Genomic DNA, 17,322 nt, shown 5'->3' on the forward strand with positions numbered 1-17,322 from the left:
AAATTTAAGGTGAAAGGACGGAGGGCGGCCAGGGATGACATGAGATGATACGTACCCCACTTTCCTGCCGCGATCCTTTTGAGCAATTGAGCGACTCTTGCCCCCTTTTTTCCTGCTGCTTTACTGAGGTGATACTGGTAATACTGGCTGTGCCTCGATAAGCGACGCGGCAAATCGGCAGGTTTGAGTTTAACATTGATGATCGCCCGTTTCCCACACGTCGTTTGATCCTGAGAATCCTGAGAGGGGTGCGCGCTGATCTAAATATGATTTTCGGCCCTTCATATTGAAACCATGCTCATAGCATTTCTTAAAGACCACGAGTGACAGCTTGTCAAACGGTTTCACACTAAGAGTTGTTTACATGAGATGAGAGTGAAGCCGTCAACACACATGAGCCTGAGAGCCCAGAAGACCCCCCGCATCCCTGCCACGCTCATGAGACGCGACGCGTAGGCTCCCACTTCATTCATGCTCTGCAACTGAATGGCGCGGCGTTTCATGAAGCTTTCTTTCTCACTCTCTCATTCGGTGAACTCGACAGCCTTATCAGATCTGCTGCTCTTGGTACCTGACTTGACACCTTCTCTCAGCCCTGTCGCCGCAGGGGACCCCCGACGCGAGCGGTGCTTAAATGAGCCTATTCGAGAGATGGCATCAAGCTGAGCGTTTCTTGCTCTAGGCGACGTCGCGACTCATGTTCCGACCTGGTATGCGAGTGCCTCTTGAGTTGCAGTCGCCGCAGACCATCTTCTCCAATTACCTCACTCGGTGTGGTTTGGCATCCGAGTCACGACGAATTCGGGCGCACAGTTCGATCTCGATCATGAGGCTAAATAGATCCTGCCGCGTTACTTGACACTGTACGACTAGGATAACACATTGCAGACGCTTGTGATTGACTAACGTACTAGCTGCTGATAGGAAAATGGCAGTTGCACCTTCCATACTAACACGGCCAGTCTTCGATTGCAATTCAACCTGCCTGAACTGAACACCACGTTCCGCGAGGCCCCATGCGTACTAACGTTTTACACCTCACATCAACTTCGATCTTTGTTCTCGGCGGTGGTGCTCTAGACGGCCCCATGGCCAGAAAGCCCCTATGACATCCAATGGGTGAGCACCCATCATTCCTTGGTTTTCGCGGGATATGTCCTCGGAATCCGTCACCTGAACCTCATTGAATAAGCATATCCTCATATGTGCCCACAGAATCCAACAATCTCTCTGATACACAGAAGCCCACCAACTGGAAGGCCCTCGCATGACTTTCCAGAGGTCTGACCACAAAGGGGACCGTGGAGCCAGCAATTCCAATTACTTGATCTCCCACTTTTGCGGCACCAGGCGCAAGTCCAATTAGTCCGGTGCTCGTGATAAAGAATCTTCGACCATGAGCACGGCTCAAAAAGGCCGCAGTCTGTTCTTCTATGGTTGCTGGTGGGCCGCCGCGTCCCCTGAGAATACGTCTCAGCAGCGGCGTCTTCGTGCCCAACTCTTGTGTTGTACCTACATTCCGATTGTATACAGTGAGCATTCCGGGCCGTTTGGCGGGCTTGAAGCCACAATTACCTTTGTGCAGTTGCTCGGACATGAGCTCTTTGATCCTCCCCATCAACCAATAAACAAATTTATCAATGCCAGTGTCCTCTGACAGAACTTCAACAAATGGCGATACAGGCTTCCTCCAGCCCGTGAGAGGAGCTTCTCTCATTTTTAGATGAATCGGGTCGCACAGACTCTCCCACTGCTGCAGTGGAAACTTGTTTTCGTGAATGTCACACTGCTCGCCAAGCTTGAGTATGTTCCCAATCAACCCCCCACAGATATGAAGCTGAGTGTTTGCTAGTCCTTCGGAAGAAATGTAATCAGAAAAAGACCAAGCTGGTGGCTGTGCATGGTCTTTTGACCTTTTCACATCAACAAACCGCGACGATCTTGCATCACGTTCGTACAGCGAACCACTAATCATCTGCTCATATCCTCTTCTTCCACGCTCATTTGGCCCAGTATCATAGTACATATCCTTGTTGGCCCAATCGGTTGCCCAAGACGGCAAATACGGGATTCCTGTGGGGGAAATGACAGTTCGGAGAACGTCAAGGCCGATAGCGTCGATCAAATTTCGAGAAACCTGCGTGAAAATCTCTGCTGCTGAGCGACTGTAGTCAGCTCGACCGACATCAGATATCGGCTGGTCTTCAATAGAATTAACATTTGGGTTGGCATCTCGATGCTCCTGTGATTCCCAGTCCAATAGTGGTAAGATGGCGAATAGCTTGTCCCTTGGGTCTGTGGCATCGAAGTCTCTCGTGCTTTCCAGTAGTCGCAGAAGCCGCACAGCATATGGTGGTCGCCACGAATGGTAAAACAGGCTTTTGGGTCTCAGCAGGGACCTTGCAGTATATGATACGTGCTTGTCCTCAATCCTGGCATATTTTTCAATATAGCTCAGCTGCCGGAAAGCTTCCCAATCAACCTCCTTCTCTCCACAAATGGCTACTGCTGCCGTCGCAACTTGGATCTCTTGCAGAACCCACACTCGGGTGAACCAACGGCGCCTTAAAAAACGCAAAATGTTATCTTGGTAAGGGTGAGCTGGCCTTTCTCCTATCCGAGACGGAGCATACGTTTCCTGCAGCCAATCCATGACGCCGTCGCTGTTGTCCTCATCACCTTTCGCCCCAAGATATATGACCACCCGTGAGGCAGCGCGATAGATGCGGGTCATTAAGGTCATTTGGTGATTACGCTCCGGTACATTGGACTGATCGATACAAATAGCGTCAATCCAAAGTGTCCTTGTTGCCTCGGCCAAGCGTAATCGCTGGAGAGCCGCGACGCAGCTAGTAGTGACGTGAAGTTGTGCGTTCGGACCCATCTCGGCTGCTGATGGTTTGACTTGGACCCCCTCAGTCTCGTTCGGGTCCCCCCAAGCGTAAGAGAGTGCTTCATACGACGGAGCGATTGTCAACTTGTAGATGAAGAGCCGGATTAAGATGGGGCTGTCTCGCTGGCCAGGCTGTAGCTCCAACAGCCGGATCGAGTCATCATCATCCAGCTGTAAACCGGCGAAGGGAGAACCTGATGGACGGCTCATAACGGAGGGTGGTGTGACTGTGAGAGATGAAGCTAGATGAAGAAGCGATTCTACAGAAAGGAACCAGAAGAAACGGACTCCTCATGAGATATATTAGCTTGGGATTCCCAGGCAGCAGCATTTCTAATGACGCCAGTAAATCTGAAGAGGGGGAAGTGCCGCATCTGATAAGTGGATTCTGTGTGATTGATGAGGGGCCGGCCATTCGTTGGGCCGCAGATATGAACGTTGGACTTGATTGGCGTTTGATGTAGCATGCAGCTTGACCAGCAATTGGTAGGCTCTCGATGCTTACAGTGGATGTGAATTCTGACACAGCCATGCTTTTCCTTTTGTGGTTGCTCTTGATTATGTCCTAGTTTTGGCAAATTAGGCCTCCAATCTTCCCACCACTTGCATTCTCGGTAGTTTCCGTGTTGACCAGTATGGGCTACGAATAACCTCCAGTCGAAAGTAGTGATGGGAGGGGATTGTCTTACGAAGACAGGGTAAATTCGTGAGAATAAAAAACAATGAGATATTATTGCAAGTCTGTTGACCCTCTTGCGTGTGTTGGTGTACCCCGGCAATCAGCACGCTGGAAGGAAGAAATAACTTTGGCGGAGAACAATAAACTTTCTATGAAAACTCCTGTTGTTTATACAGAGATGGATCCCGTCTGTAAGATAATACAGGACGTTGGGACTGATGGAAATCTCACTGACGGGCCTTGAGACACTCTCCAAACACTATCATCTCGTCTGTGGGGTGCCTTGTGATACTTTAAGGGGCTGCTTTTGTGTATCTGGTCAACTGCAGAACTTATTAAGCTATCAAAAGCCAGAGAATCTGAAGCATGACCTCAGCACACAACGCAATGGTTTGTTTCTTCTCTGATTTCTGAATCTGTAAAAGACCGGAGTTGCCTAGCGCCAACATGTTCACTGGCAATGAACACTGAAAGCGGTAACGGAAGACCCATTTCAACTCGCTTCCTCCGTGTTACAAGGTTCTCGTTCGTCGAGCATGAGCTGTGAATCATTCCAATGTAATGACAGATGACGGACGACATTGTGTGTTGGGCAAATGTAAGACCAAGTAGCCGTCTCTTCGAAAACTTAGTTTTCCCGTGAGTAGATATCTCAGCTGAGGTCGTGACCTGTGCTCCTCAAGAGCCAGAGTGGCGTGCGGGAAATTGGTTTGCTTCAAGAAGCAACCGCTAAAGGACGCCCCTTAAAAGATGGAATGAAGGCATCAAGTGTTTGGCTATCAATGCTTGAGCGAACTAATTGCACCGGGTCACTATAACACTCCAAGGTATTCGTTCCTAGAAAGCACAAAAAGAGCCTTACTGCTTATGCAACTTGCGCTTACCACAAATCGTAGTTCCTGACATCCAAGGAACGTCATGCAGGTCGACCGTTTAAGAAAGCCATGAGACTTCCAAGGTTAACCTCTACCAAGACCGTCCCGGGAACCAATTGTCGGCTAGAGCCATTGTCGTCGCTTCATTACTGTATTTATGAAACGTAGAAGGAAATAAGAGGGTGGAAGACTGCATGAAGAACATGATCTCACACCCATCTCATGGAACTTCACGCACCTTTTCCTGAAAACGGCGTTCGAATCACCTATGGACGATTGCATTGGCATCAGAACTTAGACTTAAGAGCCCACTGTCTAACTCATAAATGGCACCAAGAGAGCGATGCTGGTCATCGGTGGCATATAAAACATGACATGCCTAGGTTTTGGACAGTCGTCTTGATGGGCAATGATGTGCTTGAGGGCAATTAAGACAGGCTCTTCCCAGTTCTTCGCATAAATCAGAAAGAGTGAAAGGTAGTACTCAGCAAGGTTAGATATGAGGGACATGCGAGTTGCTCTGTCTTGGATTGTCGAGGATACATTTGAAATACGCAGGGAGACATGGCGACGGAAGATGGTCGGTAATGACTTAGGTTACGAGGTTTGCAACACTCATTCAAGGCAACAAAGATATGTTCCCATTTCGTCGCGAAGTGTGCCGCAGGAGCTGAAGCACGTCACAAGCGATTGGATATTTGTCAAGCTTTCAATCAGTTCAAATAAGTGTGCTTCTATTGTTCCCTCAAGACTAATTTCTCAATAGTCCTTGGGTAGTAGCTAAACCGACGGGACTTGCTTCAACCACTGAGACTTCCCTGACATAATTTAAAACATCTTAAACATTTTGGTGGAACTTCTGCTTCCCCAATGTATCCAATTCAGCCTTTCTTTGCACTTGGAAATGCATCACTTACTACGGCGTCACGATGGCCCACAGGAGGTGCAAGCTGCAGCGATTTTTGTAGCTTGCCGGCAAAGCCTTCGTACACAGCCCTGGAGTGTATTTGTTCGGCGAATGGACGAAGAGAACTGATGCTGAAGAGAAATTTCTCATGAAGGTTGACTTGCAGGGGATTATTGTGCAGTGAGCAGTGAAAGTAGGCAGCAACGGCATTTCTAGACCTACTCAATGGAGCCGTAGTGCATGACAGCCTCGATGGCCGCACAATGATAATTGGATTCTGCGAATTGCTTGTCGCGTCCTATGTACTACTTTATACTGGTCCCTTCAGCTCGCGGTCGTGGTGTTTAGTGTTTCAGGGTTACCTATGGGAGGCTTTTATTAAGGTAATAGACCGCGAGGGACAAGGATATGATAACAACAACAATGCAGGGCTGGACGTAGCTTTACTAAGTCCCACAGAGCACAGGAGTTGACTACTGCTTCTCACTTTATGCACCACCAGGAACGGGTCTCTAGTTCATTACGAGGCCATATCTTCGTCGCCATATCTTCTCATTGGCGTGAGAGTATTATTCCCGTATAAGCGACTCTCAGGGGCTGAAATATGCCGCCAGCGCGGATTTATTCATAATAAGAGTAACCAGGACCAGCCTTGCTATCAATTGAGGGTCAGGTTGTTAGCAAGCCAAAGGTCAACCATTGGGCGCTTCTCGTATTTGTCTTTACGGAAATGAAACAAGACGGCATCCTCTCTTTAATACCGCCCACACCTGAAAAAGCTGATGACCTAGCGTGGAGGAGGAAGTCATGAACATCCAATAGCAGCCCGTTGGCTATAAATATCAATACAGGCCAAAGCAAGATTTCATTCAATAAGCCAAATTCGACTCACAAGAGGAGTAGGCGTGAGAGAGCTCGCTACAAACCTGCTTCTCAGCAAGTCCATGTCCACATGCAGCCCGCACATGACCAGATGACAGATGAATTGCAATGATAGCTAGCCACTCGCATAGATGGCTTGCGTGTGTCTCTCACGAAAAAGATCAGACTGAAAGAGAGAGACGACAATGAGACTACACAAACCATACTACAGGAGTTGAACGTCGCCCCCGGCACACAACTATTTATCACTTGACACTTGTATTTGAGAAATTTCAGCAAGCTGGGCCTCGAGGAGTAAAGGTCCAACCGATCCATTTGCTTATGAGAGCTGAAAGAAGGAAAACAGAAAGGCCTTTTATATACGCATTGATGGCCCCGCCCCATCACTGTCACGAGTGAAACTTGATCACAGACTACTCCGATGACAACTTCGTCGGGTCTCATCAAATAAGCTCATGACAAGAAAAGAGCACAGCCGGGGATGCAAACTCAATCATGCGAAGCCCTGGCAAAGTTCATCGGAACGGTTCACCGGGCTAGACTAGCCCAAAAACGCAATCGAAGCAACGCTTTGATTAAACTGTATAGTCTACCCATCTGTCTTCTCTCGGTATAGACGCATTATGCAAAAGCACCCACGATAGCCATGAGCGACGCACCGCCAATGACGGCCAGGTACGCATTAAGCCTCTTCCTGCCCTTGAGTATCTTGTAACTCTTTTCTGAAAGAAAGTCCTCCGCCAAGAGCTGCACCAAACCGGCAAATAATAGCAAGCCTGCCGAAATGGCATTCATGAAGCCCACCATGAGCAAGCCCGTCTGGCTCATTGGATCGTACAAGTTATGGACAACCAATCCAATAAGTTGTCCGAGCGGTGTTGTGCCTCCGAAAGCAAGAACCATGAGCCAAGGTCGCATTGAGGACCGGGGGAGCTGGATGGCGGCGATACGACTGCCGAGGGCGAGACCCTCAAACGTCTGGTGGAAGCTGATTGCAATGAGGAAGACGATGAAGGTCGGGCCTGTCGCGACGGAGATGGCCATGCCGATGAAGACACTGTGGAAGAGAATGCCGCCTTCGAGGAGCAGACATTGTCGGAGCAGCCGGCTTTGCTCCTCTTCGGTGACGACTTGTGGTGCGCCTGGCGTGACCGTGATCTTGGGACGGTCGTCTGAGCTTCTGCGCCTGGGCCCTTCGGCAGTCGCGGGATCTAGTTCGTCGATGTCTAGGTCGATATCGGATGCGTCGTCGTCGAAGCTGTCGCGTTCGTTTGCAAGCCGGGAATTCGCTTTTGCCTTTGTCGGCGTGGAGCTCGGGAGAGGCGAGGCGCCGGCCATCAGCCCCTGTGTCGACTCCATATTATCGAGATTGATGTCGGACGGGCGATGCGAGCCGCCTCTACGCGTGGCTAGACTGCTGGCCGCCTGCCTACCTCCACCCGATGCGCCTTCGTTGTCCTCCTCGTCCCAGTACTCGTACTCGTGCGAATGTGAATGGGAGTGGCCAGCTCCACGGGTGGCCAGATACGACTCGAGAGCCACGACGGACAAGGCGGCAATCATGGCTACCAGACCGGCCGTCTGCGGGTAGCCTTTGTTGAAGATGTCGGGAAGACATGGGTCGGTAAGGGACGTGAAAGCTGTTGGGAGAAGATGTACAAAGGATGTCGCGAGCAGGACGCCGGTTCCGAAGTGCTGGCAGTAGAAGATGATTCTGCTCTGAGGTCGGCCTTTCGATGTTCGCCGGGGGAGGAGAGGAATGCCGCATGCTGGTGCAACGAGGTCAGCTGGTGCTCCCTAGATCTTGGCAACCTTGAGAGCCACGTCGATGACGAGAATCCCCAGACGCGAGCCCTCGTTTGTAGGCCCCCAAAGTCGCAATTCATGACTGCCACTGGAAAGAGCTACTCACAAATTGTGCTCAATGCCAGGATCAGTATCAGGGCACCAATATGTAGCGGCGTATCGTAGGACTCCTTCTTGGAAGAGCCGCATTGAGGCTTCGTCGCATTGGCGCCGGCAACGACTTCGGCGCTCGTCATCGCACCGCCATGTCGTTTCGAGAGCTCCGCGAGCAAGAATTCGGTCGGTATTGAGGCCCACGAGGCGGCGTCTGTCAATCAGGAAAAAGCAAGTTAGCACGACGCGGGTATCCCGGAGCTCAAGTTCGACACGTGGAAGCAGTCCAGCTGTCCGACGGCCACGAGCAAAAAAACGCACCTCTCGCCCAAGCTCCGGTAGCTCCTGTATCACCCATTCTGGACGGTCGTCGATGGTAATGTCCAGCTCAATCTCATGGCTGGCTCTGCACGACGGGGATGCAGACGGTAGACTGGCGAGTACTCAAGAGAACAGAATACAAACAAAAAAAGGGAGACGGAAGACGGATCGTGCCTCGTCTTCGTCCCAAGTCCAAGGTATCCCGCCGGGTTTGGTGCTGGTTCAGGATGTGGATGCGGCCCCCAGAAAGGTGGCGGACGAGGGATGCGGGACCCGAGGGGAACGGCAGCAGCGGCCAGCAGTTCCATTGTCAGCAGCTTGCGGTCCACTGTGTCCTGATTCCCCCTATGAAAACCTGCGCATTTTAGAATTGGGGGACGGCTTGGCCCCTGGAAATTGGGAACGACCGGGGAGCACAGGGGCAGCCGCAATCTGCACTTGGAGCGCCTTCCCTGCGCCAGCGACGCACCCCGTACGTAATCGCGTCGGGAAGCGAGGGGACCATGTCTTATCAGGAGAGAACCTTATGTCAGCAATCAGCAGGCGAGCTGCGATTAGATAAGAGCTGTCCGATGATGAAACACGCAGGGACCAGCCGCTGCGCCTCGGCTGGATGACTAACCGATATCGATATCGCGATATCGGTCGTCTATCGCAACAGCTCCAGCCCAGCTCGCCCCAGCTCCGGGGTGGTGTCCGTGTGACCACCTGCCTGTCTCTCTTCTCTCGCCCGCTCTTGTGTTGACGTCTGTGACACATCCCTCCGTCACAGCTCCCAACCTCGTCTCAACATCATCTCTGCAGCTCAAGGTTTTGTCCGTGAACAGAGTGCTACACAATGGCGGGTGCACGACGACTTCAATTGGCCGGTTTGGCCCTGCTTGGTGGCGCTGCCGCCCTGCATATGCAGGACCAACAGGTACTTGCCCAGCAAGCGCCGCTGATTGCCGACGACACGCCTGTTGCATCGACATCGCCGTCGACGTCTTCATCCAAGAGACCTCTGGTCGAGACCGGGGCTCTGCAGGACACCATCACCTCCGATAACCTCCTCGCGCGTGCAAAGGAGCTGTACGAGATCGCAAAGCTGGGAGAGGAGGAGTTCAACCACCCCACGCGCGTCATTGGCAGCGATGGTACGCCATACCTCCGCGGTCCCACGTTCCACTCTTCTCTTGCTCACGATATACAGGTCACCTCGGAACGTTGGACTACATCAACTTCAACCTCCAGAAGCTGGGCGACTACTACAAGGTCTGGAACCAGACCTTCCCCGCCGTCTCGGGCAATGTCTTCGAGTCCCGCCTTGTCATCGGTGACAAGATCCCCAAGTCTGCGTCGCCCATGGCCCTGACGCCGCCTACCAAGAACAAGGAACCTGTCCACGGCGATATCGTTCTTGTTAAGAACGAAGGCTGCGATGAGTCCGACTACCCTGCTGAGGTCGACGGCAACATCGCCTTCGTTCTGCGTGGCACGTGCCCCTTTGGCACCAAGAGCGAGAACGCTGGCAAGGCGGGTGCTGTTGCTGCCATTGTCTACAACTACGAGAGCGAGACCGTCCACGGAACGCTTGGCACTCCATCTCCCAACCACGTTGCCACTTTCGGCCTGGGTCTGGATGATGCCCAGCCCATCATCGACAAGCTTAAGAAGGGCGACAAGGTTGACGCCATCGCCTACATTGACGCTGTCGTCAACACCATTCAGACCACCAACATCCTGGCTCAGACTGCTGAGGGCGACCCTGACAACTGCGTCATGCTTGGCGGCCACAGCGACAGTGTTACCGAGGGCCCTGGCATCAACGACGACGGCTCTGGCAGTCTGACTCTGCTGGAGATTGCCACTCAACTCACCAAGTTCAGCGTCAACAACTGCGTCCGTTTCGCCTGGTGGGCCGCTGAGGAGGAGGGACTTCTCGGCTCCGACTACTATGTCTCTGTCCTCAGCCCCGAGGAGAACCAGAAGATTCGCCTGTTCATGGACTACGACATGCTCGCCAGCCCCAACTACGCCTACCAGGTCTACAACGCCACCAACGCCGTTAACCCCACCGGCTCCGAGGAGCTCCGCGACTTGTACGTTGACTGGTACAAGGCACACGACCTCCCCTACACCTTCATTGCTTTTGATGGCCGAAGCGACTACGATGCGTTTATTCGCAACGGCATTCCCGGCGGAGGTATTGCTACAGGCGCTGAGGGCATCAAGACGAAGGAGGAGGCCAAGCAATTCGGCGGCAAGGCTGGGGACTGGTACGATCCTTGCTACCACCAGCTTTGTGATGATGTCGGCAACGTGAATCTGACCGCCTGGGAGATTAACACCAAGGTAAGATGCCCTTGACTGGTAACCGCTTTGTTCCAACACTAACTTCTCATCAGTTGGTTGCGCACTCTGTCGCCAAGTATGCCGTTTCGTTCAAGGGCTTCCCCGAGCGTACGGATGCTGTCGTTACCTCCGCCTATTCTAAGGAAGTCAAGTACCACGGCAGCAAGCTCTTCCAGTAGTCTGCTTCGAGCGCACCTACAAGTACCTTAATTGTTGGATGGGATTGTTTCATTATGGGAGATTGGTATACTTCTCTGGTCAATTTAGGACTCTCTTGGAGTTTCTCATGGACATGCCGAATTCTGTCGGCCAAGGCAACGGATGACACATAACGGAGCACCGTGTAATTGATTGCATTTTATAAGAGACATCGACTCTCTGAATTTCATTTGGCCATCATCGATACTGGTCACGTTCTCTGCGGTCCCACTCTGGACAGGATCCGCTGACTGACCCCAATACCCCACAACAGGTTGCGAAGACGACGGCTCCGCGAGCCTCTCGCCTGGTTCTCGCGGTAGTCAGCATCAGCTTCGGGGCGTTTGACTAAAGACTCTAATTGTATTCCATCCAAAAACCAAACAAACGCCTCCATAACCCATTTTTCCAACTATGCAAAATCTTATCACGACAACTAATCTTGAAACCCAAAGTCTACGAAATCCACAACCTCCTCAACACCAACTCCAACGTGGCGTTCTTCGCCCCAAAGTCGCCCTCCAACCTTCTCAGCTCCGCGATCAGGTCCTCCTGCATCCCCTGCAACAGCTCCCTTGTGGACTCCAGCGCGCCGCACTTCTCCATCTCCCTCACGATGTACTGCTTCATCTCCATCGCCATCGGGCCGGGCTGCTTGTGCTTGAGCACGCCCATGATCTCGGGGCGCGTGCGCGCGCGCTGCAGGGTGAGGATGATGGGCAGCGAGATCTTGCCTTCGTCGAGGTCCTCGGCGAAGCCCTTCTGCTTGGCGTAGGCGTCGGAGACGAGGTTCTGGTAGTCGTCGCGGATCTGGAAGAAGAGGCTTAGTTGGCGGACGAAGGGGCGCGGGTCGAGGTCGAGGACGCTGGTTTGGAACGGGTTGGTTAGCGCGTGTTGGGGGAGGGTATGGGGTGGTTAAGTGAGTGGTGATGGGGCTTACTCGGTTCTTGTTGATTCTGCTTGGAGGAGTCTGACGCAGAGACGGAAGAGGCCGCCGGTTTCTGGGGCGTTTGGTCAGTATATATGGTGTTTGTTGTGGTGGTGGAGGGCGACTTACTGTTGTCGATCATCTCCATGTAGTCCTCAGTCGAGGGGCAGTCGACGTGGTATTTCCAGTGCAGGTCATCTGCCTGTCCGACGAAAAGGCTTTCCAGCTCCTCTGTTGTCTTCGTGTTAGTTGTTGATCTCCCCAACATTCTGACGAGGCTGGACGTACCGATAAGAATAGCCGTCTTCAACGGGCTGCGCAGTTTCTGCAGCTCGGCGAGCACCATGACGAAGATGTGGTTCGCCGCGTTGATACACTGCGCTGTTCCGAAGATCATGTGGGCCGCGGGGCTGCCTCGCCGCAGGGTAGAGTCGTCCTCGATGTCGTCCAAACTGGATGATTACAATGTCAGCGTTTTCCCTTTTTTGAGTGAGAGGGTTTGGTTTCATACATTAGAGATGAGTCGTGGAGCATGCTGATGATGGTCTTGATGGTGCGCAGCGAGTCTTCCGGGACCTCGAGCCACCAGTTGAGCGCGTCGATGAAGGTGTCCCGGACGCCTTTGGAGGGGAGTGTGGCGAGGTACTTGATTGGAGCGATGACGGCCTGTGAAGAGGACACATGTTAGCCGTTTGTCTTTCGCTTTCTGAACACCTTCAATCGGTCAACTCACGTGGTCAGGAGCAGCCTCCAGTCGAGACGCGTAGGTTGTGAGTCCAGGTCCCTCCGGAAGCAGGGTGTCGATCTTTTTCTTGGACTTTTGGGAGATATCCGACATGTCCCGGACACCGTCTGCCTCGTCTTCGCATACTTCCTTCACATTGGTAATATGCTCCTCCTCATCTTCGCAGCTGCAGAACGTCGTCGACGGCGGGGTCGAAATAGCCTGGTCAACCGAGCCCGGAGACGCATCCGACGAGGAGAACTCGTCCTCAACCTCAGTAGTCGGCAACGACTCCACACTCTCAGACACTACCTTATCCTCACCGGCGCCCTCGCCGTCAGCCACATACCTAAACGCCCCGTCCACAAACTCAACCTCCGGCTGCCGCAGGTCCGCCTTGGACGGGTACCGCCTGGTATACACGCTCCACAGCTCCGAGCCGCAGACCGCGCGCTGAGCGTTCTCGACGTAGAGCTCCTGGTTCTCGGGCAGCCGGCCGCCCTCCTGTGCGCGGAGCGCGTCGAGCTGGCGGAGGTGCTCCGCCTCGAGCTCGGCCTGCTTGGCGTACAGGATGCGGAAGGCCTCGGGCTCGGAGTAGCCGCCGTGGCGCATGAGGACCGCCACGGCGTTGAAGGGGAGTTCGGAGCCCGGGGTCTCGAGGTGGCATTTGATTTCCTTGGGCCAGCTGTAGAGGTCGTTGACGACGGTGATGGCGAAGTTGGCGAGGTCGACTACCGGGCGGAGCTTGGCTTTGTCGGAGGGGGAGATGCGGAGGCCCATGCCAAAGCAGACCATTTCAGCGGTGACGCTGGAAAGATAGATCAGTAACGATGTTCTAAATGGCAGTATCAACGGAGGCAGGTTTACTTACTCAAGACCTGAGTTGACCTTCCGCACGGGCAAGTACTCATCCAACGTTCTGAGGTTGTCTGGAGCAAAGGTGGCGACATCAAGGCCCTGGCTGTAGGACGACATGACGTCCATCGCAAGCTGCTGGTCCAGCATGATGAGCTCAAGAACCAGAGCAGCCTGCATCTGTTTCGGCTTGAAGTCGATATCAGAACCGCCCGAGCTCTGGGTCTTACTGCCAGGTGCCGAGGCGTCTTGCAGCGCATCTTGGATATTATTATTGACTTTCTCAATCTGTCGAGAAACTCTACGTTAGTTCCCAGTGTTCAAGACAGCTCCTGCCCTGGTCTCAGAGTATCTCTCACCTCGTCTCTCTTCGCAATATCATAATAATCATCATTCAGAATAGTGAAGTCTGCAAACCGCGTGATGGCCGGCAACCGCTCCGGAAGACAGTTGGCCATGGCCAGCGCCATCGGGTGGACCAGTCCGAGCCCTGGGATATCTGCCAGAGTCTTGGACTCGAGCTGCGTTGACATGGCGTCGTTGTAGAAAGTCTCCATCCCCTTTGACGGATCTACGCAGATCTGGTAGTTGCCGTGCACATGAGGCCGGAACTTTGACCGCAGCCCCGACGAGGCGACGATGTCGTCGGGAACTGGTTGTGCAAAGGTAGGCATAGTGTGTGTGTGGGTGTGCGTTGAGCGCAAGACGGCGATATGCGGCGGTTTGTGGAATATCCAAATGTAGGTCAAATCGCCGTGTAAGTCAAACAAAGTTCGATGTTGAAAAGTCCAGGTGAGGTTAATTGCCGTGTAAGTGTGGCACGATGACGGGCGCCGCTAATGCTGGGGAGGACTGGTGCTCGCGTCTTTGTGGTGTGTTTTTCTACACGTATAAGACTTACCACCACTGGAGACGGCATGAGCTTCATGGCGATGAATGCCATATCTTGTTATCTGAGGGTATTCCAGGTGACGATCAGATAGAAACCCTTTCGAGTCAGCATCCCCGGACCATGGCGGGGTCACGTAAGTCGCATCCCAAGGGTGTGCATCACAACGGCCTGGGTTCTTGCGGGCGCGCCCACGATTATCAAATGCCTCACCGGATTGGACCTGAGATGTATATTAAACCAAGCAAGGGTGGTTGCCTCGCGAGTCGGAGTCGCAATCCGAGGGGTACGGCTTCCCCCACTCCCCCTCGGACGTTGTGAAAACAACACACTAGATCACCCCGGCACGTAATGCACACAGTCAAGAACTGTCTAGCCCTAGCAAACGCCGCCCCGCGCCGTGCCCGCACCGTGCCCGTGCCGAGCCCGCGCCCAGGCCGAGAGGATCTTGCTCTCGATGGCAGCGGTCGACATGACTCGGCGTGTTAACAACGACTCTTGCGATGTCCACTTCACTCTGCCGCGCGCGCTCGGGATGGCTGCCGCGATGCTAGCACCGTTCAAACGCCAATATGTCTCGTTATGGGGAACAACCCGGAGTACGCGAGGCTGCGTCTGTGAATGGAAACCGGGGCACGGGAATCTTTTCCTGTTTGCCTTTTAAACTTTCTGATCGAAAAAAGAACGGCTTCATGATGTCAAGGCTCTGAGAAAGCCCCCATGCTTGTGGTTTGGATCTCTCAAGGGTGTATGACTAGCGCGCAGATCAGCTTTTCTCCCGTCTTTCTCTCGTCTTGGCAAACACATGCAGTTGTTGTGTTTCGTAGGATATCCGCCGACATCCCCATCCACAGCTGCTGTCGCCAGAGGTCGTTTCCAACCAGCAACATTCACTCTTCTTGTGTCAGTCTCTCCAAACATCTAACTCAATGTCGATCCTCAAGCGGCTGTATGTCGCGGGCTTCGACGCCCAAGCACTCCGTAATGACGGCTTATTGCCGTACTTGGTTGCTGCCTCCCTGATGCTCATCGCTTACATGGCGATGGGAGAGAAGGCGGCCGGCAAGGGTGGTTTCCCCATCGCGAATCCCATACGACCGTTCGAGTTCGTCACACTCTTTCGACTCGCCGCCTTCATCAAGGCGCCCAGAAAGCACTTCGCTTCGTATGCGGAGAAGTATCATGACACGCCGTACTGGCTGAACATGGAGCTGGGGAAGGCGTTGATTGTGCCGTCTTCTATGATTGGCGAGATCCGTGTCAATCCTGTGATGAGTAGTCTTAAGGCCATCCAAGAGGTATGTTGTCAGCATGAAAAGTCGGAACTCATTTTAACTTGTATCAAGGTCCAAAATGGTTCCCTGAAGGGGTTCGAGCCGATCGGTGATGTTCTTGACCAGGATATGTTGAAGTTGGTCAAGGATCATCTGACGACCAAGAATCTCGGTATGCGAAACGTCCAGCTGCGTAAAACAAGACATTCGAGTTGTTAGCTCATGACGGAACTTAGGTAAAATGATCCCAGCCATCTCGGAAGAAGTTTCAGACTCGCTTTCGGAGGTGTATTCAGACAGTTATGGTGAGTTTGAAAGTCTGTCGCTGTGTCTCAACGTGCCCGTCAACCTAACATGAGCAGAATGGAAGGACTTCAAACTCGGCGCACCCATCGTCAGCCTCGTAGCCAAAACGTCATCAAGAGTCTTTGGAGGCAAAACCTTTTGCCGCAGCGAAGAGTGGCTTGGGGCCATGGCCAAGTACACGAAGCACTTCCTCATCGCCAGTATCACGTTGCGCTTCTTTCCCACTTGGAGCAAACGCTTCGTGCAGTGGATCCTCCCTCCCTGCTGGCTTCTGAGATACGACCTCGTCAGATGCCGCCGCGTCCTCAAGCCCATCATGGATCAGCGCGCTCGCGAAGTTGAGCAAGCAAAAAAGCGCGGCCTCGAGCCGGAGTATGCTTTCGATCAGGCGTTGGCTACGCTCAGCAGGAAGATCGACATGGCGACAGCTCAGATCAGTCTGGCGATGGTAGCTATCCATACCACTGCGGATCTGCTTGAGAAGACACTGCTTGCTCTGTCGGAACACGAAGAGCTTATTGACCTGCTCCGTCAGGAGATTGTCTCTGTATTGATTGTTCATGGTCTTAGCAACGCCGGACTGGCCCAGCTGGATTTGATGGACAGTGTTCTGAAGGAAGTGCAGCGGATCAATCCAGTTGCCAACTGTCAGTACTTGTCCCCCATTTCTTGAATGAGAAAACTAACATTTGTTCCAGGCTTCCTCAACCGCATTGCTGTGGAAGATTTCCGCCTCGCCAACGGGATGTTGATTCCCCAAGGCACGCTTCTTGGAGTGGGGCCAACTCACATGTGGGACAACTCCTTCTACGAGGACGGTGAGAAGTTTGACGGTCTCCGATTTCACCGCATGCGGCAAAACCCGGAGCTGAAGCAGCAATCATACTTGGTGTCTACCAGTCCCAACCAGCTCGGCTTTGGACACGGCTCTCACGCTTGTCCTGGAAGGTTCTTCGCCGCGAATGAGGTCAAGATCATTTTGTGCCACTTCCTTCTGAAGTACGAGTGGAGGTTTCCGGTCGAGGGTCCCCATGTCGTTAACCTTGGAGTGCTGAACGCAGCAAGTCCGTGGACAAAGATTCAGATCCGCAGGAGGAAGGAGGAGATGGACATTGGAGAGCTTATTGTACCTTATTAGTTAGATATTACCTCTGCTCAATATTTATCTCACTCTTACATCACTTTTGCGGTTAGTAGGTGAATGCGAAAGGTGCAAAAGCGATATCAGAAAGTCCAAGGCCCTAGTATGTTGTTGCTACGAAATGCTGTAGTACATAAGACAGATTACAAATTCCACTGGATTCCGGGAAGAAGATAACCACAAGAAATTCCACGGAATTATTGAAGCAACTTAGGAA

The 17,322-nt window shown here is 52.8% G+C and overlaps 4 protein-coding genes across 4 annotated transcripts; 2 read left to right on the forward strand and 2 right to left on the reverse strand.

The window, feature by feature from the left end:
• Window positions 1-6,857: 6,857 nt before the first annotated feature.
• ZRT2-3 (Zinc-regulated transporter 2) lies at window positions 6,858-8,493 on the reverse strand (the record flags this gene model as incomplete). Its single annotated transcript, XM_037325289.1, has 3 exons — window positions 6,858-8,005; window positions 8,149-8,349; window positions 8,457-8,493. The coding sequence occupies 3 exons, from the start codon at window positions 8,491-8,493 to the stop codon at window positions 6,858-6,860; spliced, it is 1,386 nt and encodes a 461-aa protein (XP_037176730.1).
• An 801-nt stretch (window positions 8,494-9,294) lies between these two features.
• On the forward strand, window positions 9,295-10,969 carry APE3-1 (Aminopeptidase Y; the record flags this gene model as incomplete). The annotated part of the gene is made up of 3 exons (XM_037325290.1): window positions 9,295-9,592; window positions 9,649-10,790; window positions 10,844-10,969. The coding sequence occupies 3 exons, from the start codon at window positions 9,295-9,297 to the stop codon at window positions 10,967-10,969; spliced, it is 1,566 nt and encodes a 521-aa protein (XP_037176172.1).
• Window positions 10,970-11,444: 475 nt separating this feature from the next.
• On the reverse strand, window positions 11,445-14,169 carry CGCA056_v010044 (Ophiobolin F synthase; the record flags this gene model as incomplete). Its single annotated transcript, XM_037325291.1, has 8 exons — window positions 11,445-11,853; window positions 11,929-11,989; window positions 12,046-12,147; window positions 12,205-12,368; window positions 12,428-12,582; window positions 12,650-13,448; window positions 13,512-13,783; window positions 13,855-14,169. The coding sequence occupies 8 exons, from the start codon at window positions 14,167-14,169 to the stop codon at window positions 11,445-11,447; spliced, it is 2,277 nt and encodes a 758-aa protein (XP_037176169.1).
• A 1,144-nt stretch (window positions 14,170-15,313) lies between these two features.
• eqxH-5 (Cytochrome P450 monooxygenase eqxH) lies at window positions 15,314-17,102 on the forward strand (the record flags this gene model as incomplete). The annotated part of the gene is made up of 5 exons (XM_037325292.1): window positions 15,314-15,682; window positions 15,731-15,830; window positions 15,895-15,963; window positions 16,021-16,611; window positions 16,663-17,102. 5 exons carry the CDS (start codon window positions 15,314-15,316, stop codon window positions 17,100-17,102), a joined length of 1,569 nt encoding a protein of 522 aa, XP_037176170.1.
• Window positions 17,103-17,322: the final 220 nt, after the last annotated feature.

Source organism: Colletotrichum aenigma, assembly GCF_013390185.1.
Source record: "Colletotrichum aenigma strain Cg56 chromosome Unknown KSG_Cg56_contig06, whole genome shotgun sequence".
Taxonomy (NCBI): domain Eukaryota; kingdom Fungi; phylum Ascomycota; class Sordariomycetes; order Glomerellales; family Glomerellaceae; genus Colletotrichum; species Colletotrichum aenigma.